This window comes from Capronia coronata, assembly GCF_000585585.1.
Source record: "Capronia coronata CBS 617.96 chromosome Unknown acBCG-supercont1.1, whole genome shotgun sequence".
Classification (NCBI taxonomy): Eukaryota; Fungi; Ascomycota; class Eurotiomycetes; order Chaetothyriales; family Herpotrichiellaceae; genus Capronia; species Capronia coronata.
The window spans coordinates 1,057,064-1,083,232 of record NW_006912893.1 but is presented as its reverse complement, the minus strand read 5'-3'; the positions used below and the strand labels follow the sequence as shown (position 1 = coordinate 1,083,232).

At 53.0% G+C, this 26,169-nt stretch overlaps 10 protein-coding genes across 10 annotated transcripts; 4 read left to right on the top strand and 6 right to left on the bottom strand.

The window, feature by feature from the left end:
• Positions 1–370: 370 nt before the first annotated feature.
• A1O1_00393 (uncharacterized protein) lies at positions 371–976 on the top strand (the record flags this gene model as incomplete). Its single annotated transcript, XM_007721312.1, has 1 exon — positions 371–976. The coding sequence occupies one exon, from the start codon at positions 371–373 to the stop codon at positions 974–976; it is 606 nt and encodes a 201-aa protein (XP_007719502.1).
• Positions 977–1,861: 885 nt separating this feature from the next.
• On the bottom strand, positions 1,862–2,584 carry A1O1_00392 (uncharacterized protein; the record flags this gene model as incomplete). Its single annotated transcript, XM_007721311.1, has 1 exon — positions 1,862–2,584. The coding sequence occupies one exon, from the start codon at positions 2,582–2,584 to the stop codon at positions 1,862–1,864; it is 723 nt and encodes a 240-aa protein (XP_007719501.1).
• A 485-nt stretch (positions 2,585–3,069) lies between these two features.
• On the top strand, positions 3,070–3,922 carry A1O1_00391 (DNA replication complex GINS protein psf3; the record flags this gene model as incomplete). The annotated part of the gene is made up of 4 exons (XM_007721310.1): positions 3,070–3,180; positions 3,253–3,317; positions 3,434–3,623; positions 3,743–3,922. The coding sequence occupies 4 exons, from the start codon at positions 3,070–3,072 to the stop codon at positions 3,920–3,922; spliced, it is 546 nt and encodes a 181-aa protein (XP_007719500.1).
• Positions 3,923–4,263: 341 nt separating this feature from the next.
• On the bottom strand, positions 4,264–4,980 carry A1O1_00390 (uncharacterized protein; the record flags this gene model as incomplete). The annotated part of the gene is made up of 2 exons (XM_007721309.1): positions 4,264–4,851; positions 4,915–4,980. 2 exons carry the CDS (start codon positions 4,978–4,980, stop codon positions 4,264–4,266), a joined length of 654 nt encoding a protein of 217 aa, XP_007719499.1.
• A 1,677-nt stretch (positions 4,981–6,657) lies between these two features.
• Positions 6,658–10,159, top strand: A1O1_00389 (uncharacterized protein; the record flags this gene model as incomplete). The annotated part of the gene is made up of 3 exons (XM_007721308.1): positions 6,658–8,622; positions 8,676–9,368; positions 9,431–10,159. 3 exons carry the CDS (start codon positions 6,658–6,660, stop codon positions 10,157–10,159), a joined length of 3,387 nt encoding a protein of 1,128 aa, XP_007719498.1.
• Positions 10,160–11,174: 1,015 nt separating this feature from the next.
• Positions 11,175–11,954, bottom strand: A1O1_00388 (uncharacterized protein; the record flags this gene model as incomplete). The annotated part of the gene is made up of 1 exon (XM_007721307.1): positions 11,175–11,954. The coding sequence occupies one exon, from the start codon at positions 11,952–11,954 to the stop codon at positions 11,175–11,177; it is 780 nt and encodes a 259-aa protein (XP_007719497.1).
• Positions 11,955–13,511: 1,557 nt separating this feature from the next.
• Positions 13,512–15,137, top strand: A1O1_00387 (ferredoxin-NADP+ reductase; the record flags this gene model as incomplete). The annotated part of the gene is made up of 2 exons (XM_007721306.1): positions 13,512–13,814; positions 13,875–15,137. 2 exons carry the CDS (start codon positions 13,512–13,514, stop codon positions 15,135–15,137), a joined length of 1,566 nt encoding a protein of 521 aa, XP_007719496.1.
• Positions 15,138–15,965: 828 nt separating this feature from the next.
• A1O1_00386 (uncharacterized protein) lies at positions 15,966–17,021 on the bottom strand (the record flags this gene model as incomplete). Its single annotated transcript, XM_007721305.1, has 1 exon — positions 15,966–17,021. One exon carries the CDS (start codon positions 17,019–17,021, stop codon positions 15,966–15,968), a length of 1,056 nt encoding a protein of 351 aa, XP_007719495.1.
• Positions 17,022–19,244: 2,223 nt separating this feature from the next.
• Positions 19,245–21,037, bottom strand: A1O1_00385 (C-22 sterol desaturase; the record flags this gene model as incomplete). Its single annotated transcript, XM_007721304.1, has 4 exons — positions 19,245–19,280; positions 19,344–20,592; positions 20,667–20,817; positions 20,872–21,037. The coding sequence occupies 4 exons, from the start codon at positions 21,035–21,037 to the stop codon at positions 19,245–19,247; spliced, it is 1,602 nt and encodes a 533-aa protein (XP_007719494.1).
• Positions 21,038–22,153: 1,116 nt separating this feature from the next.
• On the bottom strand, positions 22,154–25,522 carry A1O1_00384 (translation initiation factor 5B; the record flags this gene model as incomplete). The annotated part of the gene is made up of 3 exons (XM_007721303.1): positions 22,154–22,397; positions 22,453–24,971; positions 25,028–25,522. The coding sequence occupies 3 exons, from the start codon at positions 25,520–25,522 to the stop codon at positions 22,154–22,156; spliced, it is 3,258 nt and encodes a 1,085-aa protein (XP_007719493.1).
• Positions 25,523–26,169: the final 647 nt, after the last annotated feature.

The following is a 26,169-nucleotide window of genomic DNA, read 5'->3' as shown; positions in this document are numbered from 1 at the left end:
TCGTTGTCAAGTTCCGGAAGCGCAGTTTTGTAGGAACTCAAAGTACATCTTACAACAAGGTAGGTACATGTTCGGTACAAGGCATCCTCGTCCCCTACCTACACTTGCATTTCCATCACCCTCGTATCCTCCATCTCCTCAGCCCGGCACCATCTCCATAATGACTGATCCCTACCCCGGTGTATCAGGCCCCTTGACGAAGTTTCCCTTCGAGGCCTCGTCCGTTGCACGCTAAATGCTCCCACGGCCTCGGTGTTATTCGGACTTCTGACAAGTGTCCAAGTATTCAACCATCCTCTTGAATGATGCCTAGGGCACATATGCCCAACCTGCTCGCTTTCTCTTAGGTATCGTCTCATTTTCCTCCAGCATGTCTCGCCGCGAATCCGTCGCCCGCCTAAGGGTAATTTCACAATCGGACGCCACTCCCCCATTGGTGAAGATGGTATCTTGTGCTGTTCTCCCACCACGGTTCCTGCACGACATAGTTGCTCCCCAGGGTGTCGACATGTACGACGCATTCACCTGCCGCGAAAGCATCGGCTGGGAGCACAATGGGCCGGTTCGGGATCCGGAGCACAGCCGGAGAAAGAGCTTCTTGCGCAAAGTCGGGTTAACTAGTCGACGTGAGCGAGATGCAGCAGCGGACGACTTGCCGCCTTTTGTGCTGCGGCAGATTCCCTACGATGTCTGGCGCAAGCATTATGCGAAGGACAAAGATGGCAACTACAGAGGCACTCATGCTCCGGCGGAAGATTGTCTTCTCAAACCCGAGGATGTACAGAAATGGCGTCTAGACGATCCGGTCACCAAAGCCGACACCTGGACAAGAGGAAGGGAGGCTCTGCCCGTATATGCTGATGTTTGTGCAGAGGGTCCTGTCCCAGAGTACCGGCTAGACCACGAAGGTCGAATTGGAAGCCACTCCACTGAATCCTTGACCCAAGGTCAACCGTCGACCGACCCAGTTCCTTGAATGGTGCGGATGCTCGCCCCTTCTTGCACAAACCCTGCCGAGGAGCAATCCCAGGCTAGCTGACGGGACGCTGATAGCGATGCAGCAACCGGCATGATGGGAGAGGCTTGAATCGCTTCCATTCACATTGGATAAGATGGTAATACTGGCGGATGGGAAGCGAGAGGAGGTTAGAAGGGAATTAATCGCAAGCTAACCGTTGACTTTTTCGAAATGCTCTAGTGTGTTCTCCAGTTGTGGACGGGTGCAAGATTAAGGTGGCGACAGCATCAGGCAATCTCACCGGCGCGCTACTTCGCACGACTTCTGCCTCTCGCTTTTTCAGCACACCCGTGATGCCTCACTGCTGTGCCGGTGGACCATCATGTGTTCTTCCAGAGCCACAGATGTTGTATCCGTTGCTGGATGTTCAAGACAGAGATCGGCTCAAGCTTGACTTGACTTCCCACGCAGTTGTCCATTGTTTCCGGTGTTCGTTGTCACGATACCTCTGGCTGCCTGAGCCACGAGCGATCTGGAGTGCAGCTTCGCCACCTGGCAAGTATACATCCAGAGACTCGAGTATATCACGGCTCTGTTCTCGTGGCTCAATGTTGGCTAACGCGGGACACGGCACTGTATCCATGACCTTTCTCGACTTCCGTGGCCAAAGATGGAGACCTGGAAGCAGCCATGCCTAGCCACAGGTGTTTTGCCAAGTCTGCATTTGCAGCAGCAATGAAGGGCTGAATCCATCGATAGGCAAGCGATGCCGTGGGGCGTACATGCCTCAAAGCTTTCTCCGGCTTCAGGCCAAAAGTTTCCCAAGCCGCAATCCATTTCTTTTGTCTACCAGAATCTCCGAAGACTTCACATAAGCCTTGATCTGATATGAATCTGATCCCATCATTTCTTTTTTGCAAGGGTTGCCATCCTCGCTGCCATCTTGAGAATCGCGACGGTCCCCTCCCGCTCTTTGTCCATAGCTTTCAGCCTCATTGCCTCTACGACTTCCATGTGCTGCGCTCCGACATCCGGTGACTGCCCGTTCGTCCTTTGCCGTTTGACATCCCCATTGCCATAGACCACAGTCCAATCATCAACATCCTGGTCCACCGTCACGCCAGCACAGATCTTCGCATGAGATCCCACCGTGACACCAGCAAAGATGGTAACATGCGCCTCAACAACTGCAGCTTCTTTGATGGTTGCTCCAGCATGTACACGTGAATAGGCATGAATGTAGACATTCGGGTAGATGGTCGTCTTCATGGGATCTGATTCATCGTTGTCCTGGTCAACAGGCTTTTGGGGCGCTGGTAGAAGGGAACTACCACTCCCACTCGCCGGAGGAAGCGTTGATGGTGATTCCAGAGGACCGCCGATGATGCTTTTCTCGGAAATGATGCATCTGTCGCCGATCGATAGTGGTCCGTGAGTTGCGATGAGCTGTGCGCGTGGGTGGATGAGTGTCTGCTCGCCGATTGTGATCCCGTGGCTGCCGCGGACGTAGGCTCCTGGGTCGAGATGGGTTGTTTGGCCGAGCGTTACGGGTGGCCTTGCTGATGATGAGGATGAGGTTGTTGATGCTGTTGTCTGCGGTGCCACAGAGGCGGGTTGGCTGCTCATTGCATCGGGAGATAGACTGCTGTTTTGCGCCGCAGACGGAATGGCTGGGTGACAGCGCCCTTGAGAGTCTCCAGAAGGAAGTGTCGATAGGCGGAGTTTAGAACACCTATAGATACCTAACCTCTACGCGACAAGGGGAGATATCTTTAAGTTGGCAAAGCGGTATTGATAATGTTAGTAGTTGATGTGATCGCAGCCTTGCCGCAAGGTGATGCATTATGTAAGCCATTAAGGGAGTTGAAACGCGTCCGTGAAATTGCCAGCGCGACGCGTGGAATTGGATGGAAACCAACCACATCATGCCAGTGTACACTGCTCGCTACAGTATTGATCACCACATTCGAGGTGTATGATAGTTGATCTCTCGTGTATGATCAAGGCTCCCAGCGACGAGATATAGAATCACAAGAGACTGTCTGGGTTGACGAGTTGGCGAGTTGGCGAGTTGGCGAGTTGCTGTGATCCATGTCCCCACGAGAAGAAGAATGTCCTACTACGATGTCGACGCCATCTTGACCGACTCCCAGAAATTGCCATGTACATTCGAGCTGGACGTGCCTGGACTAGGCTACCTTGAAGGCAATGTTGGCGGAATGGTAAGTCTGTCTGCTTCCAGATCTCGAAAGACCGATAGGAGTCATAGAGAGACTGATATTTTGGGCGACTAGGTCAAAGCCGGTACGAAAATCGATCTGCCCATGTGGCTAGGGATCATGTTGGCCGTGTCAACGGGGTAAGTGCAATTTTGACAGAGCCTATTTTGGCATACCTATGATCTGCTTGTCACTTCTGGTCTACTTTACTCTATGATGGGGACTCCCCTGCTCACAAAGATTGTGTATATCGCAGAAACGCACCTGATTCCTCGCAGCTCGTGACGCTGGACTTTCCCACGCCGCTACAACAGCGTGTGATCAACGCCTTGAAGGCGGACCCCAGGACAGTCGACCTGCGCGCTCAAGCACCACATTTCTACGCCCTCGGGGCGCGAATCATGGAGTTATTTGACGATACAGCGGTATTGGATACGCTGATAAATGTAAGGTCCACGGTCCACGGTCCACGGTTTACGGAGTGGTCAGCAATGGGCTTTAGAGCTATTCTATCAGGGAAGAAGTCCAACCAATGGAGAGATATGACTGACTTCATGAGGTGTAGACGTTCAAGATGCGAGCCGCGGAAATTGCAGACCAGGCGCACAATCCGCGCGGGGCGCTGGGCGACGGAGCCGAGTTTTTGAGAGGCTTGGACGAGACTGAGCGTCAGTTGTTCAAGGCTGCACATGAAGGGCCTAAAGCGGTCAGGGCCTGGACTCAGGATTTGAAGAAGATTACGTGAAGGTCGTGCATTGGTCTGGGAGATCTGGAATAGTAGCACAAACCACCATATGCCGGTGGTCAAGTCTCGAGAAGCCTGGGTCAGTCTGTACACGACTCGGGCAAGATGTACCGACTGGGGCAAGAGTCCAGTCATTGACAACACAGACGTTCCGGGAGGAATTGCCGGCTGATACAGCGTGGTGGCTTTGAACAGCCATGCATGGGTATATGTAATATGACCGTAACGAAATGACGAACTCTCCAAGGGTATCCGAACGCTTCATGAACACCTCGATTTCGTGCTAGAATGTCAACAGACCATACAAAGCAAAAGAAACTCCGCGCATCTGGCCAGAGACGTTAACCAACACCACCGGCAGCCTCCTTGATCTTAGTCTGCTCAGGCGGTTCATCCACAAACTGCGGCGGCGCCACCTCGTCCTGCAAGAAGCCCGGCGTACTCTCTCCAATGCCCATCTCTTGCTCAAACATCATATCTTCCCCAAGGGCCTCCAGCTCGGCATCGAGCTCGGCCTCGTCCACGTCTTCCGGCACATCGTAGGCGCGGCTGATGCTCTCGTTGATCTCGTTCCCGATTTCCATCAAGTCGGCCATTTCGTCCTGCATCTTCTCGATCTTGTCGATGTTGATTTTGCCGTACTGTTGTTTCAGGGCCTTGTTGGTCGTCTTCATCGCATCCACCGTCGTCATCACGTTCTTCAGGTTATCCTGCATCATCCCCGCCTGTTCCATGTTCCACGATTGTTGCTGGAGTTGGTCTCGTTGCGACTCGTACATCTTGCGCCGCTGGAGCAGTTTCAGGGCTTTCTGCTTGATGGCCTGCTTGCCGGGTCCGTCGCGCATCTTGCTCAGCTTTTGCTGGTATGTGGACAGCTCGGCGTTGATTTGGGCCAGTTTCACGTCGATCGACTCGACTCGCGTGTCGACCTGGTATCACTATTAGCATATACACAGCCGGATCGGAGGAGTGGGAGACAGGGGTTGACAAACATTCTGGATGGCGCCGTTGAGGGTCGGCTTGGGTCCCGTGGGCTTTGTGCCGAACAGACGATTCATCTTGTCTCCCGGCTCCAACCACTGGCTGGGTATATGGTCGTTATCCTCGTCTTGCCGTTAGAGTTCGTAGAGTTTGTCTCTTTGGGTAGAGCTGAGGCTGTCTCTATGGAGAACAGTAAGGTTGCCTGCTGCTTGATGGAGCGAAGTATGGTAGTAGTGGCCTGTGTGAATTATGGTCATCCCCGCAGCAGGTCACGGCGGAATTGCTGCTCCGGGGATCATCCGGCTTCTATTATTTACGACATTCATGACATCTCCAAGTTACCATTCTACAAGAACACCACCAGGGGGCATAGATCCTACAAATGTCAGATTTGACATTTGGCATGCTCTACAGTGAGTTGGCAAGGACTGAGTCGATTCGTATACACTTGCTCCTCTCTACAAGCGTCCTCATCCTCGGCTGGCTTGACACACGATCCTATGACCCCGGACTTGAACAGCACCAGCTGCGGCGCAAGTCGTAGAATGGAGAAAAGGAGGACTTATTATGAATCAGCAATGACAATGTGTGAGCAACTACGGGCTCCAGACATGATGGCCTAGGGCCGGCGGGACCTTCTGCTGGAGGGACAGGGAGTATCACGCGCAGTTCGGCCTCGTTACTTATCCGCCATGTCTCTTGGTTGCCGAGTTGCTGATTCTCACAACCTGGATTTGCGGGGTTTCATTTTTAGTAGGTGATGCTGATGAGATCTAATTTGCTTGAAGACGAGGATAGAGGTTGCAATCAAAGCCAAAAGCACAAGCGACGGTGCGGACTGACTGTCGTCGTGACATGAGCTGATACCTGCTGCCTTATTAAAGACGTGCCTTACAATGAGATGACATGGAGTGTTGTGTGAGTCTGGGAGATGCAAAGGGAATACGTACAAGAAGCTGTAGCTCTATCTGTCAATGACTATATTTAGTCGCTCGCTATATAGAAGAGAGTGGTTCAAGTTGTTGGTGACAGAAGTACAGGGTTCGGTCCTGGAAGTAATCTGTAAATAGACATACTTTGTGATACTTTCCTAATAGGGATCAAACCCGGCTGCTTTTGTTTTGTTGAACTATCCAAGCCTGGAAATGTTCTGATTGGCTCTAATGGATCAGACTTCACTAAACATGAACAATGCCACGGGTGTTAAGCGCATGGCAGACGGCAGACGGGCAGATGCCAGATGGCGCTGGCGCTGGTGCTGCCCAGTTCTTCACCATCGGAGTCTCTCTCCACCACATCGCATCTCCAACCACTGACTGCACTGCACTCACTTGTACACAACTCTCTCGCGAACCAGCCTCTGACCACTGTACAACAACAAAGTGCGCCCCCATCCGAGGCTACCATCCAAGCCTTCCTAGTATCCGCCCGGCTTCTATTCCAGTCACTCCTTTTCACCAACGGGTCAGTACACTCGTGTATCTTGACCGTGGATGCGGATGAGCACACGTCAACTTGGGACTCACCCCGTCACTGTTGTTGGCGCGACCACTAGAGATCGGTTGAAGTGACTGACTTGCGAGATTCTTTCAGCGCTGGGACGCCTGTCTATGTCTTACTCAGTTATCAATCCACGAGTCACGACTGCGTACAGCCCGTTACCCTCCTGTCACTTCACCCTCAGTTTGTACCGTCGGTAAGACGGCTCGGCGCTTTCACCACCCTCCAGTCGCGATAGGAAGGAAGCCACAAAGATGTTTTGGCGCTTTGGAGGTTACTCCAACATATCGACGATCGACACCTTACTCGATAAGCCTAATGTCAAGCTCGAAGACCTGCTGGAAGAGTCCGATCTCATTCAGGAACTGAAGTCCCACCACACCAAACTGATAGAATATCTCCGAGACGAAGCCAACCTCCACGCTCTCCTACAATATGTCATAGCGCCGGGCCCTTCGACGGACGACGACGACAACGGTGAAGACGAGAAGGAAATAGAACCCGCGTCGGGCGACGAAGATGAGGACAAGTTGCCAGACGAGGATCAGGAGAAGGCCGAGAAGAAGCGGTTGAAATATGCATACGTGGCGTGTGAAATACTGTCATGCGAGACCTGGTCCATCACTGAATCCCTGATGGCCAACACACCTTACCTCACCGAGTTTTGGGACTTCCTGCGACGACCCGCTCCATTGGATCCTTTGCAGGCTGGCTATTTCACCAAAGTCAACGAAACCTTGTTCGAGAAGAAAACAGAGGAGATGATTGACTTCTTCAAATCTCTTCCAGGCATTGTGCCAGCGATCTTGCAGCACGTGGACTGTCCCATGGTGATGGACTTGCTGTTGAAAATCATCAGCTTGGAAAAGTCCGACGGCGGCGCAGGAATCGTGGATTGGCTGCATGATCAGGATCTGGTTCCAATGCTTCTCTCGAACCTGTCTCCAGATTGCAACTCGTCCACGCAAACTTCTGCCGGAGACTTCCTGAAGGCGATCATCACGATATCTGCCAATGCTGCTTTGAACGAGCAATCATGCATCGGCCCCAACAGTCTGACGCGGCAATTGGTCTCGGAGAAGTGCATTCGCCAATTGATCTCCTACATGCTCAAAGGTGGTAACCCTCTTACTGTGGGTGTGGGAATCGTCATCGAAGTCATCCGTAAGAACAACTCCGATTACGACCCGGATCATGGCCACAGTTCGGACGCACCGCCGACGAACCATGACCCTATCTATCTTGGTACTCTGTTGAGACTGTTCGCTGAGCATGTCCCGGACTTCATGCATCTGATCCTCAGCTCGAAACATACCGTCACCAAGGGTGATGCAACTGTCGTGGTCGAAAGAGGCCAACTCAAGTCTGCCTGGGGAACTCAAATCGAACCTCTCGGATTCGATCGATTCAAGACATGCGAACTGATGGCTGAATTGTTGCATTGCAGCAACATGGGGCTGCTGAATGAGGAGGGTAGTGAAGAATTCATCAAAGAAAGAGACGCGGAGAGAGAACGACTGCGAGCGCAGGGCGCCTTTTTGTCTAACAAGCAATCAGAAGATTCCGCAGTTGATATCTCTGTCACGTCTTCAAGATTCGAGACTGCTTTCACCCCCTCCGCGTCGACCTCTACGGAAGAGCTTCGAATCGCTAATTTGAATGACGAGGATGGTTTCGAGAAGGTGGCCGTCTCGGAGGCCATCGAGGCCCCGACTAGGTCCGGCCAAGATCTAGTGGACGAACCATTGTCTCCGCGCCTGCCTGAGGTTGACGTTCCGTCTCAGGACCCTACCACCCCGACAGGAAACTTGGACGATACTGTCCGTCGTCTGAGCCTGGATAACGTCGAGGACACCGATATGACCTCACCCTCTAATGAGTCTGAGACGACCATACACTCTTCTGTTCACGGAGACCAGGCCGAGCACAACTCGCCACATCCAGAAGCCAAGCCTGCACCATTGTTCGCCGCATCTTCAGATCCCAACAAAACACCCACAGCCCATAGTCCAGAACCGGCCGACAAATCTGAAGCAGCGAAAGATCACAGTGAAGAGACTGGTCAGGTCAGCCACCTTGAGGGGGACTCTATCCAAACTTCTGGAGACAATACCATGCAGATTACAGAGCAAGGACCACCCAATGCCGAGGAAGCCCCGGTCGTTGGAGATCATCTGAAAATCATGTTTGTAGAGAATAAGGTTGTGCCAACCATTTTGGTAAGTTGAGACTCATGCCTACTAGGTGAACGGGGCGCTAACGGATATGACAGAGCTTCTTCTTCCGCTTCCCTTGGAACAATTTTCTCCACAACGTTGTCTACGATGTTGTCCAACAGGTCTTCAACGGTCCAATGGATAGAGGCTACAATCGATTCCTGGCCTTTGACTTGTTCGAGACTGGTAGGATCACAGACGCCATCATCGAAGGTCAGAGACGGAGCGATGAGGCGCAACAGTCCAAGAACATGCGACTTGGATACATGGGACATCTGACCTTGGTGGCCGAAGAGGTTGTTAAGTTCGGCGAACGCCACCCCAGAGAGCTTCTTTCGCCCACCGTTCAAGACTGCATCTATTCCCAGGTGTGGGAGGAATACGTCACCAAGACTCTCGCGGAGACGAGAGAACGAGACAATGCCATTCTTGGAGGGTTTAGGCCGGACAATGGGCTCGGTCCTAGACAGGCGGTTCTGAATGCCGTTAATGCTGGACAAGGCTTTGGAGCTTCTACCGGGTTGACGGCTGCCGGCATTGGCGGAGGCCAACATGGTCTAGATACCATTGATTTGTCGAACAACGGAAGTGCCACTAGTGCTGGGTACAATTCCGGTGGTTCGCTATCGAGCGGCTTTGGCAGTTCATCAGATGATGAAGATGAGGATATGGATGATGCCGAAGACGAGGAACACGGAAAGACAGGGTCTCAGGTCTCGGCTGCTGATGCCGCTGGTTCCCCGGAGAATGTGAGTGCGACCGGAACAATCCGATGATTGTTTACCTTTTAGGCTAATAAGTTGCGAAGCAGTCTGACCAGCCTGTCCCATTGTTACCTCCCCCTCCAGCACCGCTTAACATTGAGCCATCACGTGCACGCCGGCGGTTGGCTGATCGCTTAGCGAGGCATAAGCAAGACGCCGAAAATGAAGCCGCTGCGTCGGAGTTTGGATCCGAGGGAGACGATCCGTTTGCGGCCCTCGACAACAACGATGATGAATCCGGCGATCCATTCTCGCTGGATGAAGAAGAACAAGACATCACCACGTTTGGCAAGCGTAGCAATGCGGATTCTTTCAACCAAGACACGGGAGACCACCACAGCTTCTCAGTCAGCCGCGGTCTTACCAGCTTGTTTTCCAGTGCAAGTGACGACCGGGACGGCCGATCGAGGCAAGACGACTTTGGTGGATCACTCGACGACTCGTCCTCAGACGACTCGGGATCGGACCTAGACCCTCAAAACCCACCCCTTGAAGCTCGCACCACTCTCGAGCGGCGACCCTTGGAAGTCTTCGAAGACGAAGAGATGGGAGAGATGGTCGCCCCAACGCAGGAAGATGAAGCTAACAGTTCGGATGAAGAGGTTTTGAGTCCCATGGAAAAGGAGAAATTGGGCGGTGCTTTTGGGATGGCAGATGTCGACGAGCAGGCTTCTGAATTTGCCGGTCAGGCCGACCAGGATGACGACGATGACGATTCGGACCAGCTTGTTGAGATCGCCATGCCTGCCGGTTCGAAACGAAGATCGAGAGGTTGATTTTCCGTGTTGAGATGATATGGCCATCAAGGGCGTCGGAGCTAGCTGTGACGTCGAGTCCGAAAAATCCCCCTTGATGAGGTTGGCAGGTGGAAGCCATCTCTCCCGCATTTCTTGAGGGCCATTGCGACAAAGATCACGAAACTAATCTGTACAACACACAATGACAACGACCACCACTACCACTTCAACCACTACCACTTCAACCACCACCACTTGACTTTTGATACCCCTACCACGATCGTACAGCACAGAATGGCGTCGACAAACGCTGAATGACATAGCACTCCGAAAAGACGGGTGGAGTGGCAACGGACCATGGGACCTTGTCCACGCCAGGAGGAGTTGTGGTGAGAACGATCGAAAGGCGTTTCATCCCTCACGAGCGGCTTGCAGGCGCCTGGCGATGATGGGCACGTTCGGAGGCCGGCCTGAGCAGGCAAGAGGACATACCTCGCATCACGATGGTTGGAGAGGGAGGGCCGGCTTGCGCGAAGGGGCGATGAGATGTCAAATGTACAATAGGGCTGCTTGATACAGATATAAGAGCCAACTGCGGACAGCAAAGCGAGTTCGAATGCATCAGCACCAGTGCTTACTACTGTTTCCATTTGCCGCGTTTCTTCTCCTCTCTCAGCTGCGTGCTTTCGCCTGTGCACCGGGGCAAACTGTCAGATTCAACATTCTCTTCTAACCGTGGCCAGATGATCCGTCCATGTCTTATGTTTATCTGGTGTGTCGTAAGAATGAAAAAGAAGGGCCATCTCCTGCAATGCCATTCCAGAATGGAATCGGGGATCCAATCCCACAACCGCTTCAAAACGCCTTGCTATGTGGCAACGCGTAAGAACAGAAGCATATTCCACAACACCAACGACTCTTTCTTGATGTTTATCCTCCAGAACTCCACCCAAGACATCGTCTGTCTATCCAAACCAAACAATAGTCCCACTTGAGGTACGTAGGTCTGTAGGACAGCCATCCATTCATTCATTTAGCCATGCTCCATCGATCTTCAACCCTCCAATTCGGCAACATCGTCTCCGTCAGAGGCACTTCTTAAATCCTGTTTAGAGATCCCCTTCCGCTTCCGCCACTCCCAGACGCCCTTGTCAACTTCTTCGCTCGAGACGCCATCACGGACCAACCAGAACGTCACGCCCAGCTCTGTCTCGACGTTCCGATTCCGCCCCTCGTCATCGAAGAACAGCATGTCCTCGAACGCGACGGGCGTGTCGGCCTTCTGCATGGCAGTATGGATCCGGCGGAAATGCGTCGTCTTGGTACCCGGGTAGATCTGCGGGTGGACGAAGAAATCGATGGCGCGGCGGAAAGAGGGTTGTCCATCCGTCTTCGTGGCTGTGGTGTCTCCTTTCGCCGAAGAAGAAGTAGTGGTGGTGGTCTTCTCAACATCTCCTCCTTCTGCGTTATTTGGCACATGCAGCCCGCGCAACATGTCGCGCGCAAGATCGGGCGCATGCGTTCTGCTGGCCAGAGACATGGCAACGCCGCGCTCTTTAGCGGAGGCCAGAATCCCGGGCACGTCGTCGTAGAACCCGTACGACTCGCCGTACCGGTCAACCATGTGGCTGTTATACTGGCCTGACCCTGCGGGGGCGGCGGGTTTCACGGGCGCAGTGACGTGCGTGTCCACCCAGAAGGGCCATAGCGTGTAGTCTAGGTCGAAGACAATTAGGGATGGGAGAGGGAGGTTGTCGCTGAAGGTGGAGGGGAGGGGAGTCCTTCTTGTGGAGAGGGATAGAGGGTGTTGGGATTTCGACTTTGATTTCCGCATGGTTGTTGCGCTGCTGTCGGCGGAAGGTTGTCGAGAGTTGGTGGAGATCAGGAGAATGCAGATGATGAAGGTTGTAGCGGAGAGGAGGAGGGCTGGAGAGCTGCCTAGGCTAGGCTGCACAGTTGAGGTTCTTGGGTCTACAAGATACCTAGGTGTGGTTAGGTTCGTGAGTGGCGGTTGTTAGGTCGAAGAATCGAAAACTTGTCATGTATTTTCATGTTTTTGTCAGTCGAAACGTTGAATCACCAACGAGGCTGAAGGTTCAAGTTGCTGCCGGCAGCCTTGCAATGACGAAATAGGATCAGATAAGGACTGTCACGTGGTGATAAGGACACCTCGAATATCAGGAGCAAGAGAGAAAACATCCCATCTTCATCATTATGTATATTCAGCAACAAAACTGTGCACATGGGCGTGAGCCAGGCACAACGCTCTGAACGGACTATGTTGACAGCAGGGAGTTCCCCGTGTCTTCTTCGGCTATTACTACCCCAATCGAGTGAGTCGTACTGAGGAGAAGTTGCGCGCGCACTTCACTTGTTTCTGACCCTGTTCTTGTCGCGCTGTTGACTATTTGCGCGCACACAAACGACAATCTATCTCCAACCACCAAAAATGAGACCATGACCTTTGATCAAAAATGCCAAAAAGTCGGCGGACAGAGTCCGATCATACCTTCCCGGTTGTTGGATCAGACCATTCCTCCTCTGTCTGATCCGGAAGGCCCCTCCCACCGACCCTGCAATAGACCTACTCTTTTCGAGGAGGAATGCCATGCCCGCCGGTTTGCCGGTGGGTCATGGGGCTCTTTATGCTACTTCGGTCATTTGCGGAAGAAATTGCGGTTTTTCCAATTATGAACCTGTATTTTACGGATGGGTGGTGTTGTGTTGTGGACGGCGGGCTCCTGGAAGTCAGCTTGAGGTGGGAATCACGAAATAGGTGGTCCAATACATTATCCAGGTCACGATGGGAAGATGGATATCCCTAGCGAGCACGTCGGAATACAGCGGTCAAGAGTAAGAGCAAGAGAGAGCATGGGTCAAGCAGCTCTTCGAAAGGCAGCCTCTTTAGAAATCTGTTCCATCCCTTCCGACTAGAGCATTTTACGTGCCGGTCTGTGCAGTATGAAGGTGTATAATATACATGCTATGCTTGAGGACTGGCACTCTCGGGGCCTAAGATATCAACCGTTCAGCGCACATCTTGGTCATACAGTACTATGCAAGGATGTAGAGGTACATCACGATGTGAGCCATGATCCGTAGCAATCTGACTCGGATCAGTATCCTCTCGAATCCCACCTGGAGAGCCGTCTCAGATATCTTCGTAGATGATGGACGAGACGCGGTCAAGTTAGACACTCGGGATTGCGAGACTCCGAAAGCCGGTCTTATCGATAAGCCACTAGTTGATACCACTAATTCGGCTGATATTCGGTGACGAGTTGATTGATGGCTCTTCAGAATGCAGTGACTCAATCAATGCACTTTTGATCTTCCGGCCTCAAGTTATAAAGACAGACGGTGCGATGGCGGTATTCTTTGCCATACTACCATGCTAATCAATCGATGCGTGCGCTTCTCCCCATGCGCCAGAACAACAGCCATCAAGTCTTTCCCGACATATGACACCTTTCTTCCCTTTCGCCCTCTAGCTGCGAGGTACAGCCATCATGGGCCTCAATACAATGGTCCGGCTCCCACCGTGGCCGTCATTGGGTCCGGGCCGGCAGGCTTCTATACTGCGCAAAAGTTGATGCGAGAGATACATGGGACCAAGGTCGACATGTATGAGCAGCTACCTGTGCCTTTCGGTCTGGTGCGGTTCGGAGTGGCACCAGACCACCCGGAAGTCAAGGTGAGTAACAACCTAACCTGAACTAGGGACGAACTCGACACATACTGACTTCATGTTGAGAACTGTCAAGACACTTTCCAAGAGGTCGCCGCATCCCCCGACTACACGTTCATCGGCAACGTCAATCTCGGCCACGACCTCCCTCTCCCGTTGCTCGCCAAACACTACGACGCAATCGTCTTCGCGTACGGTGCGTCCAAAGACCGCCAATTAGGACTAAAAGGAGAAGAGAAGCCGCATATATACTCGGCACGAGCCTTTGTCGGCTGGTACAATGGACTTCCCGAATATCGCGATCTAAACCCGGATCTGACGGCGGGCGAGACGGCAATCGTAGTCGGCCAAGGAAACGTCGCGTTAGATGTGGCCAGGACACTGCTGAGCAAGGTAGACGTCCTGAGTAAGACGGATATAACAGACTACGCTCTGCAGACTCTCTCGAGCAGCAAGATCAAGCATGTCCATGTCGTGGGCCGTCGAGGACCAATGCAAGCAGCGTTCACCATCAAAGAGATTCGAGAGCTACTCCACCTCGAGGATGTGCAGTTCACTCCGATCCCCGAAGAGCTGTTCCCTCCGGACCTCAAGCAACTGCCTCGACCGAGAAGGAGGCTCATGGAGCTGCTGAAAAAAGGTAGTCCGGTCAGAGACCAAGCGACCAAGTCCTGGTCTCTGGATTTCCTCCTCGCTCCGAAATTCCTCAACTGGTCTGCCTCCGATCCAAATTGCCTGGAAGGCGTGACGTTCATCAAGACGAAACTTGAGGATCCGACATCTCCAGACTCGAAAGTGACAAACACAGACGAGACGCAGTTGATCCCTACATCCACATTGTTCCGCTCGATAGGATACAAAGCCGAAGCCATCCCGGGGATGAATGAGGTTGGTGCAGAGTTCGACGAACGCAGAGGCACAATCCGCCATGACGGCTCAGGACGAGTCGTACCGTTTGGGGAGGGTGGCAAGACCGAAACAAACCCAACAGGGAGCTTGAACGGTGTTGGTGTCTACTGTTCAGGCTGGGTCAAGCGTGGGCCGACCGGCGTGATCGCCAGCACCATGACCGACGCGTTTCAAACGGCCGAAGCGATCGTCCAGGACTGGAAGACCATGTACTCGAGCGCTTCTCAGGCAAAAGAACCTCGCGACGGCTGGAAAGGCGTACAGGCTGAAGCGCAGGCCTTGTATCTCCCGCTCCGCCCGATTCATTGGGATCAATGGCAGAAGATAGATAAGGTTGAGAAAGCAGAGGGTGCCAAACGAGGCAAGCCGAGAGAAAAGTTCGGGAGGGTTACTGAAATGCTTGCCGCTGCTAAGAGTTGAAAGGAACAGGTGGTGGGTAGTGTACAGCGAGACGATGCCGGGTGATGATCTGTCAATACACCCAACAAGGCCGTAAGAGATGTATATATCCCAGTCCTATATACCACCTTATCTTAGCATATTGTGCAAGTGCGTTGAGTGCTTGGTCTACCGTTACTCGTCGAGACTAGATGAATTGGAGATGAAAGGGAACGATGACCCATCCACAAACACGCAGAATCACAAAACATATTCTCTTGATACCACTGCCCATGTCTTTTCGTGTGTATGCAAGTACGTATGATGTGCACTATCTGTGCCTATATGTCTTGTGAGCACCACGAATCGGCAGCGAGGAGAGGCCAGGAGCAGCCAGCTGTAGTTGTCAACGTCGAGATTTGCCGAATTCCATTCATTGTGCCATGGGAGGTGAGAATACTGAGGAGTATATGGATAGATCTGATATGCTGGACGTTGGTCCTCCGTCAGTGGGAATATGAAATGAGGCTGGGAAGCCCAAGACGATGAGAAACTACCCGACTCATCTCGCTGTTCGTTCTCATCGCGGCGTCGAAACAAAAAGGTGGACAATTTGCTTCTTCTTCTTCATCTTCATCTTCATCTTCTCTCTCTCTCTCTCTTGTCGGTGCTGGCCAGGCTGTATTTTCTTGTCGTGTATTAACAAACATCCTTGCTAGCCTTTCATGTTTCATGTTCCTTCGAAGCACAAGCTCACTCGCTCGCTCAATTGCTATCATTTGCAAACGCTTTGTTCTGGCCTTGCTTTCTCCCTTCGTCCCAACTCCATCTCAAGCTATCCATTATCATGGTACATAGGTAGTCAATCTTTCATTCGGAAATACTCGCATTCCTCCCATACAAAAGATCATCGACCATCTCAGCAATGGCCAACGACGCGGTCAACCCCGGACTCTCGATGCCCAACAGATTCACAAACCCGGGAAACCCTGCTTCTTCCTTGATATAGAAATCCGCAAACCCCTTGCCGTCCTTGCCGTACGTGCCACTGGTGCGGCCCAACTTGGGCCTGATGCCGCAGTAATCCAGATCCAGCGCGTCGCGCCTCACGCCCGGCAGATACGTCTGGATGACGGGGACGGCGGCCTCCAATCTGGCCGGGTTGGGCGCCAGATCGGTCGGGTCGTCGATCCACTCGACGTCCGGCCCGAAGCGGACGCGGCCGGCCATGTCGAGCGTCAGGTGCGTGCCCAGACCGCCCAGGCCGGGCGTCGGGGCGGGATACAGCAGTGTTTTCGGCTTCGGGTGGCTCGCCGCGTAGCTGAAGTAGCTTCCCTTGGCGAAGTACGGTTTGCGGTGTCTCTCGGGTGGGAGGAGCATGTTGGAGACGTCGACGGCGCCCAGGCCGGCCGAGTTGATCACCGTTTCCGCCGTGATGGTGTCTTGGCCGCCGGCGCCGTCGCGGGATTGCGTGGTGATGGAATAGCCGGGTATTCGGTCTCCTTCTTGGGAGCCCGCGAGCGGTTCAATGTCGGTGACTACCGTGTGTAGAATCTCTTCGCCGCCGCGCTCGTCTAGACTGCCTTCCAGATAGGCCATGTAGGCGTGGCTGTCGATGATGCCGGTCGTGGGGGACTCGAGAACCCCCGCGTCCGCGCGCACGTCTGGTTCTTGCTCCTCGATCTCGCGGCGGGTTAGGAAGTGCGTGGGCACGTCGATGGATTTGGTGAACGTGTGCAGGAGTTCGAGCTCGGCCATTTGTTGCGCGTTCTGCGCGATGATCCATTTCTTGGTGCGGCGGTGCGGGATGTCCTGCGCGGAACAGAGCTCGTAGAGGAGGTGTTTGCCGCGGATGCAGAGTTTGGTTTTGAGGCTCGTCGGGCCGTAATAGATCCCGGCGTGGATGACCTGGTAAGAACAGAACATGGAAGTGTTAGATTGGAGTATGGAATTGTCTGGTAGATCTGTGGTGGGTTGTCAAGGGGGGAGGACTCTCTGCTTGAACGGGGGATGGATGCTTGAGAGGAAGGACGGGGATGGCATAGAGACCGGATATGGAATCGTAGTGTCAAGTGGGAGGAAAGTAATACGGGTCCGGATTCGGGATAATGATTCCAACCTGACATGGGACGGGCCAGTTTCGATCCTTATGCGAAACCTCTCCGATAAGAACAACACAAGGAACATAGAGTGAAGATGAGGCAAGAAAAGGGAAGAAAATGTAAAAGTACCTCTGAGTTCCGACTGCTTGTCTCCGATCCGACTCTACCATGCCGCTCGATCAAGATGGTCGAAGTCCCCGTTCTAGAGGCCAGTTGCCGAGCAATGGCTAGCCCGACGGCGCCTCCTCCGATGACCTGGAGAAGAATTAGTCCAGTATCTGTGGTGAGCAAAACTGGGAGTTGTCAACAATACGCAAGTGCCGATCAAAGACTGTGGACTCGGTGTCATGGGGGCGGAAATGCAATCTGAAGAAAACAGAAACAGTAAACGGTGAGAAGGTTCGCTTAGTCAATGATGAAATGGTGACAACCGCCATGCAGAATCCTTCTCAAGGATGAGAGAACAACAGAGTCATGACACTCTCGGAGAGTAATTCTTTGAGCAGTGTGACCTGATATGCCAAAAGGTTACCGTGCCGAGGAGCCTGCAGCTCATCACAGGACACAAAGATCTTGAAGTTTCCTCTTCTGGGTTGAAAAGGAATGGAATCTCAGGGATGCACCCCAGGACTCAGTCCATCATATAGACTTCCGAGCAGAGAAACCAAGAAAAGCCCTCGTTCCCTTCTCCTTTTTCTCTTCCTCTCTTTCCAGAGAACACTCCCAAACCTTGAACAGCGAAGAAGGAGACGGATGAAAAGACAAACGAACCGACCGTAAATCATACACAACCACAATAAAGAAATGTGGACAAACGTACAGCATGAGTGAAATCCACACTGGCCGCCCTCGTCGTGGAAAATGATCTGTATCGACTTCTGCTTCCGCTTCCGCTTCCGCTTCCGTTTCTGCTTGAGCTTGAGCTTGAGCTCGAGCTTGAGGTTGGGTTATGCCATATCCTCAATGACGAGCTCGACGACACGGTAATCGAAGGAGCAGCGATACGCTGGCATATCGGTGAGAAAGCTGTCGCTGTTCCTACTCCTGGCCCGCTCCTCACCTGCGAGAGCGGACGTGAGAGTTGAAGTGGTATTGATCCCATATCGAGGCTCTAGATCTGGGGTGTTGTCTGTCATCCGGGCTTCTAGACCTCCTGACTGCAAGATGTAGTTTCACTACCAAGATGGCGTCGAAGTATTTCAACAAGATAGACTCATAAGTTGAAGGTACTTACTTAGTTTGAGAACGGTGATGAAAATGTAGGATAGCAAGTAAGTACCTACCACCTGGGTATACTTGGTTGACCAGACAAGCTAGTATTAGAGGACCTTGGTGTTTAGTAGCGTCGGTAGATAAGGTAGGTACTAGTAGTAGGAATAGTAGGAATACTAGTACTATAGTATCAGAGATAAGCTTACTAGTAGTACTAACTTACATCTTTAGTGGGTGGTGTTGGTAAATCTTAATCTGTACATCAACATCATATCATATATCAGACAAGTTCTATACCCAGATACCCAGGTCTATAGCATTGGACGCTCTACTGTATCTATCCAACCCTCTTAGCGGCAGTCGATAGGACAGCACCAGTAGTGACAGGGTCTACAGCCCTGGGAAATAAATGACTTATGTTCATATTGTATGCTCCTGATTCTATTTCTCTTCAACGCCCTCATAACCATTACCGGCGAGCTATCCAAGCTCAACAAAAACTTCCCCCTCGTGGTTCGAATTCTATATACAAATAGTGATGGGGCGATGGGCCTGGAATGCCTCTTGCTCTGTGCAGCCAGAATCCTCCTTTCTCTCAGTCTCTTGAGAGTTGATATGCATACAACCGCCCCAAGAGAAACAGATCGAGATCGCCGGTTGAGACCGTCCAGGCGCCTTCATGTCCTCCGCAGAAGACATTTTTTTCCATGCTCTTGACAGCCCTGCCCACCCATGGAATAGGTATGTATGTACAGTGCAGTTCTGGGACAAGACTCCCCATCATTGTTCTCACAACAACGGGTGAAGGTGAAACCCAACACTCACAAACTCACATCTATGGTCGCTCGGAAAACGCCAATTTGCAATGATCCTAAGCAAACGTGTCAGCAGCCATGTCTTGTCTGTTTAGGCTGATCGGGTGGGGGGAACTCACCTGGGGGAAAATGGTGGCAAACACCTCGATCGACTCACTCAGCGGCGTCGGCTCGTGCACCCAGTCCAGCAAGATACTAGCCTTGCCAATCATGGCCATCAGGTTCAGCTGGGCATACGTCTGGCCCAGACAGTAATGAGGACCGGTGCCAAAGACCAACCAGTTCTTGACCTGCTTGTCCGCGTCGCCGGTGATCCATCGTTCGGGCTCGAAACTGTCCGGGTTGGGATACGCCTCGGGATCGTGAGTGGCGGGCCAGATGGCCGGGATGATCATGGAGCCCTTGGGCAGTGTGTAGTTCTCCGACACGGGGAAATCCTTCTTGGCGACATACGGCACGAAAATGACTGGGGGTCGGTATCGCAGAGTCTCCTTGACCACGGCCCGGGTCCAGACCATGGCTTCCAGCATGTCCATGTCGAACGGCTTGTTTCGGTCGCCGCCGCGTAGCCGCAGGTTCTCCTCGCGCACCTTGTCCAGAATCTCCGGTCGGTCCGCCATGATCTGGAACAGCCACGTGCACGCGCTCGACGTGGCGTCTTGCGAGGCGAAGAGGAAGGTGAAGACCGTCTGGGCAATCTCGAAATCGGTGAAGTCTCGAAGCAGCTGAGGCGGCTTTTCCGACTGGTCCACCGTCTCGCCCCGGGCCACCCTTTCGCGGTACTTCTCCGAATCCATCATTTGCTTGACCCAGGCGTCCATGATGCAGGTGACGTCGCCGCCCGCGGCCATGCGCACCTTGCATTTGGCCGCACACTTGGCGAACTCGTCCAGCGCCATGTCGGCGGCCTTCTTGCCGTACCACGTCTTGGTGTAGGGAAGGATGATGGGGAAATTGACCAGTTCCATCGCGGCCGTAATGAGGTAGTAGTCGTGCGCGATTCGCTTGACGATCGCGTCGCTCATGTAATGGCCAACGAACGTCCGGCATGACACGGCGCACATGAGTTCGCGGAAGACGGGCATCCAGGGCTTGGGTTTCATGCCGTTCTCCTTGGACATGGCCACGAAGTTCTTGAAGTATCGGTTGTACACATCCTCTTGACCCGGCAGGTAGACTTCCAGTGCTTGACGGGTGAACAGTCCGTTCAAACCCTTGCGGTATTCCACATGCTCCCTCCCGTCCAAAAAGACCCAGTTGGTCGGCCGCAGGAGTTTGGGCGCCACATCGACCACGGTGGGTTTGAGGAAGGCGGGCGAGTTGAACACTTTTCGAGCCATGTCGCGCGTCGAGGCAATCACCACGAACCTGTCCGACACAAAGATGGTCAGCATGACGGACGCAGGAAAAAGAACAAGAGCTAGGTGATGGATGCATCATACTTGTGAAAGACCGACACACAGCTCAGATCACCACTCTCCCACTTCTGCTTGTACTTGTAGAAATCTGGGTGGACGGATTCCAGGAAAGGTCCAATAAAGGGCATCTTCCATGACGGTCCCACGATCCCATGTTTGCGCCATTGGTAACTGTCTGCGAAGAAGGTCAGTCGAGTCTTCCATCGGTACGGCTTCGGTCTCCTCCTACATTGATCATAAGTCACCAAGATCAACAGGACGGTCAACAAGACGGTCCAGATGTTGAGGGATTCTACAATCCTTCCCACGAACCCTGAGGCGCGGACGGCCTGAATCTTGGAGTTGGCATTGGCGAGGGGAGAGACAAAGCTGGTGGCATTGGCCAGCACATCCATGGCGAAGGATTTGTCGCGTGAGCTTGATCGACCACTGCACGGCGGATGCGGTCGGTTTTCTGCCGATGGTCGAATGGGCGCAGCGGTGTTCCTGACTGACGAACACCACACAGTCGGCGTTCCTGACTAGGTATTCACTCACTACCTGGCGTCGCCCACGAGAACAAATACGGACGCAAGTTTCCCCCTTTTTGTTTGGTGATGTCTGATCTCGACGCCGGCGGTAGGGGTGGGGATTGGGGATTGTTGCAGTGTCTTTCTTTTGCAAGCGTCGAGCGATAGAAGAGCTGGAATCCGACACGACCGACCAGATTCTCCACTGTCAATTTAACGATCAACTGAGGCGGGCGATTTCCACCTCCTGATCGCCCAAAAAGCTTAGTGTTGCAGGGAGAAATGGAGACAAGGGAGACACTGGGTCTAGACGACAATTGGCAGCGGTAGTGACTGTTTCTTTGGGGCTCCAGCACCGGGAATCGAAGGAGATTAATTGCATGGCGCGAGGTCGATGCTTAGATGCTCGCGCCGGTATATTTTTTTTTACGCGGCGTCGATTGGGCAACTGGCGCGCGCGGGTTCCGGCTCCGTCGGTTCCTGGCTGCTCCGGATGGCGACACTTTTATACTCTTGCTCAGTAGAGAGTGTCAGTCGTGTCAATACCTAGTAGAGTAGTAGTAGAGTATTAGTAGAGTATTAGTAGAATAGTTAGTAGAGTACCTTAGTAGGTATGTACATTACCTTAGGTAGCACCACCACCAGCACCATCACTGCTAATCTTGGTCAGGATCATACCACCACAACCTCACAACTCACAAGCATGGGATTGATCAGTCCACGCCGCTCTAATCTACATTCTTACAATACAGTCTTGGTTCCTCATCGTATTCATTCACATCTAGAAAAAGAGAGGAGCGCATCATAAAATACTGCCAGCAAACCAGTTCACCTTTTTGTCCACTACTGCGCCAAAGTCCATGCTTCCCGAAGAGATAGAAGAGAGAAGATACATCCAGCCACTAACGGCAATACGATGCCTCATGCTTCATTGCTGTACTTTTGCTCGCTTGCAACCCGGGAAACGCCTGAGCCCAGCCCAGCCTCGTCTCGTCATCTCGTTCAAGGAATGTCGAACAGGGGCTTCAGCTTCCTGATCAGGGACCACTCCTCCCTCGTCACCTCGTCTCGGTAGAACTCTTTGAGCGTGTCGATCGACTGTCGTGAAATCAACGAATACAAAGTATCCTTGTCCTCCAGCTGTCGTCCGTACAGCGGCTGGTTGGGTCCTTCGATCTTGACCGCAACCGATGGCTGGCCTTTCTTGCAGATCGGGATGGCCTTGTGCTCTCGTTCAATGGATGTCCTAGAATAAATATGTCAGTCGCTGCGGAACCTTTAGAGAAAGGGTAAAAACTTACACTCGGCCCAAGCTGATGATCTCCTTGACTCCGGTGACCGGGTTCGTCTTCACCGCTGCAATCGGGGTCAGCGGTCGAAGACTACCCTCGACAACATCAACTCCAATGACGATCGGGTCCTTCTTGTTGAACACCTGCAGAGTGTTGAGCACGCAGGGGAACACGGCGTTCAGCTTGCTCTCCTCCTTCTTCTGCTCCTGGATTTGAGCCATGTGTCTCGTGAAGTCGTCGAATAGATGGTAAATGATGTCGGCCGTGAAGATCTTGATCCCATTCTCATCCGCATATTGCTGTGCTTCTTTGTCCACCTTGACATCGAAACATAGCATGACCGCGTACTGCTTCGCTTTCTCCAACATGGTCCCGGCCATCATCACATCGCGTTTGTACACCGGGCCAATCGAGATGTTGGCCACGGGGATCTTGCTCTGCTTCAAGAATTCCAACAACGCTTCCAAAGAGCCCAAAGTGGATGCCTGAACACTGACACCGCGGTTGTCTTTGGACACCTTGCTGAGAAGTTGCTGCAGATCGGCCATGACTTCCTCGCACAGGTCCTCCTCGTCATCTTCCGGTCCGACGACGAGCAGACGAGATCCTGCAATGGCGCCTTCCAGATCGTTCGCGGCGATCTTCACACCCAAGGCTGCCTTGACCTCCTTGTTGTGCACGTACTGCGACTTAAGCCGGAGTTCCTTCAGCGGGGCCGGGGTCAGAAGGGCCCTGATGTTGGTAGCAATGGGCCCGTTCAGACCACACAGGACAATGCGATCCCCTTCGCGAAGGTGACCGTTGGACAGGATAACATCGATGGTCGTGCCGAGGCCTTCAATGACCTTGACCTCGAGCACCGTACATTCGACCTCCGACAGATACATCAGACTAGACGTCATGCGCTCCTGGGTCAACGACACCAGAAGCTTGAGCATGTCGGGGATACCCTCGCCGGTGTGAGCCGAGGTCGGCACGAGCGACACATATCGCCTCATGTCCCTGTTTTCGAAGTAGAGCTCGGCATTGAATCCCTTCTCCGCAAACGCCAGCTTCGTCTTCTCCACGCGGTCGTAGAATTCGTTCACCACGCCTTTGCTCTGCAATGCCAAACTCTCCTGGAAGCCGTTGTTGTCGATCTTCTTCCACCCGTACAGCCGATCGATCTTGTTGAGGGCCACAATGAACGGAGTCTTACGATCCCGCAGCAATTGCATCGACTCCAGTGTCTGAGGCTCGAGGCCGTGCATGATGTCCACCACGAGAATGGCGATGTTGCACAGAGACGAGCCACGAGACCGAAGATTGGAGAAGGACTCGTGACCAGGGGTGTCGATCACCAACAAACCCGGCACTTTGAACTCGAACTTGCCATCTTTGTTGACGACGGCCGTCTTCTGCTCCAGTGCCTCGACGGGGAAGTAAGTCGCACCAATCTGCTGGGTGATACCACCAGCTTCGCCTTCTTGGACATTCGTCTGTCTGATCTTATCCAGCAGCTTGGTTTTGCCAGTATCGACGTGACCCAGAATACAGCAGATGGGAGATCGTAGGTTGTCCTTGGACCGGGCGGCGAGCGCTTCTTCGTGAGCCTTTTGTCTTCGGGCGGCGGCCTCGGCCTTCTTTTTGGCAAGGGCGCGCTGAGTGACGGTGCGCTCTTCATCGGAGGATGATTCCTCCTCCGAGTCGCTATCGGACTCTCCCTTGGACGCTTTGCCCCCCGAGGTTGACGGAGCACCGTTGGTTGTGCGTGTGTCTTTGGAGCCGTTGACGGTTGGTTCAGCATCCGAATCTGCGTCCCAGCTGTCCTTGACTTCTTCCTCTGCGGCCTTTTCCCAATCATCGACTTCGGACGACTCGCCGTCATTCCCTGCCTCTATATCAGCGGCCGCTGCAGCTGCTGCCGCCTCTTCTGCCTCCTTGGCGCGACGTTGGCGCTCCGCGGCAGCCGCCTCAGCTTCGGCCTTTGCCTTTTGTGCGGCCGCTTCAAGGTCAACGTCTTCCTTCTTGGGACCTTTCCGCTTCTTGTCGTAAGCCGGCTTCTTCTTTTCTTCAGCACCTCCAGTCAATCCAGCCACCTTGACACCGGATTCCAACATCTGCTTCAATCGAAGCTCTTGCTGTTGCTTCCGTTTTCGATCGGCCTCGGACAGAAGCTTGCCCTCCTTTCTGAGTTGTTCCTTCTTTTCCCTCTCCTTTTCCTTCTTGCGCTGTCTTGCTTCAGCTCTCTTTTTCTCCTCTTCTTCTTCTCTTCGGAGGCGTTCTTCTTCGGCAGCCTTTTCTTCAGCTTCTATCCGAGCTTGTTCCTCTCGTTGCCGGGCAAGGGCTTCTTGTTGTTTCTGGAGGGCGGCGAGGGCAGCAGGCACTTTCCTCTTCTTCCCTGACTTATCTTCTTTTTCTGGCATGGGTGCCGCAGCCGCAGCCGGAGCCGGAGCCGGAGCTTCGGGCTTTTCTTCTTCGACGGGAGCCTGTTTCTGCTCCTCCGCCTTGGGAGCAGGTGTTGGAGCGGTTGTCTTTTTCTTTGCAGCCTATAACACATCCGTTAGTCTTCTAAAATCAACCTAGACAAGCTTTCATGACATACCTGTTCCCTCTTTCTTTGCTTCTCACGCTCTTTTTTCTCCCGCTCCTTTTCTTTCTTCGACTTTACTCCGCCGCCGTCGGCACTGTCTGCGGCATCGGCTTCTGCGGCCTGCGTGGCTGGCTGCTTCTTGCCTCCCTTGCCCTTCTTCGCGTTGTTGCTAGCAAAAGCATCCTCGTCGCCGTCATCGAAGGTAGCCTCGGTAGGTGCTTTGGCATCGAGGTCGTTTGCAGGCGGGGTGGGAACAACGCCGTCTGCATCTTCGCCTTCAACAAAGTCGTTCAAGACAGCCTTGCCTTTCTTTGCACGTTTGTCCTTGTTTTTCCGCAGGGCAGCAAGAAGACCACCACCACCGTTGAGCTCTTCATCGGCAGCAGCTGGCTCTGCATCTCCATTCTTTGCGTCCTCGGTGGCCTGTGCCACCGGATCGATGGTCTCGCCCAGGTCAGCCTCCCAGTCATCGGCCTGTTTCTTGCCTCCCTTCTTTTTAGGCGCCATGATGGTATCTGGTATTGTTGAGGGTTGTTTTCGGTGGGATGGGTTGTTCAGGATTGAGAGGCGGCAGCGACATAAATTCGTAGCAGGCGGCCTTGATAATTACAGGGTTGAGGTCAAGATTAATATTAAAATGGTTTATGGCCAACTTGACCGACCAAATCTTGAGCTTTCTGTCGCCACAAGCCTGTTGGATTACAGTGGATAGAACTTTTGACAGTCCGGACTTAAAAGAAGAAGCCCGTTGGTGTGCGGGCGAGAAGAGATGGTGGGGCAAGACTGACGTTTGTTGGACTGCGAGACTTGCGGCTTGTCAAATATTTAGTAGGACAAGTAATAAGTACCTAGGTACCTTTTTGGCTGTAGAAACTTGATTGATTCAAGTTTACATGCAATGTATGTGCCTGAGGTATAGACATGCTTGGCACGGACAGTTACATTACTCTGTACTACTACTAGGTACACTTGCCAGCAGTTGCTGCAACTTCAACTGACCGGTTGAACCACAGCCTCGTCACGTGTACGTATATATACCTACATAAAAGTCAGTCACTGATGACATTCTCTACTACTGGGCTAAGGGGCTTCTATCGGAGGCAGCTCCTAGTCACCTCTCTAGGCCCTGACGAGTCCGAGTCAGTCGAGGTCAC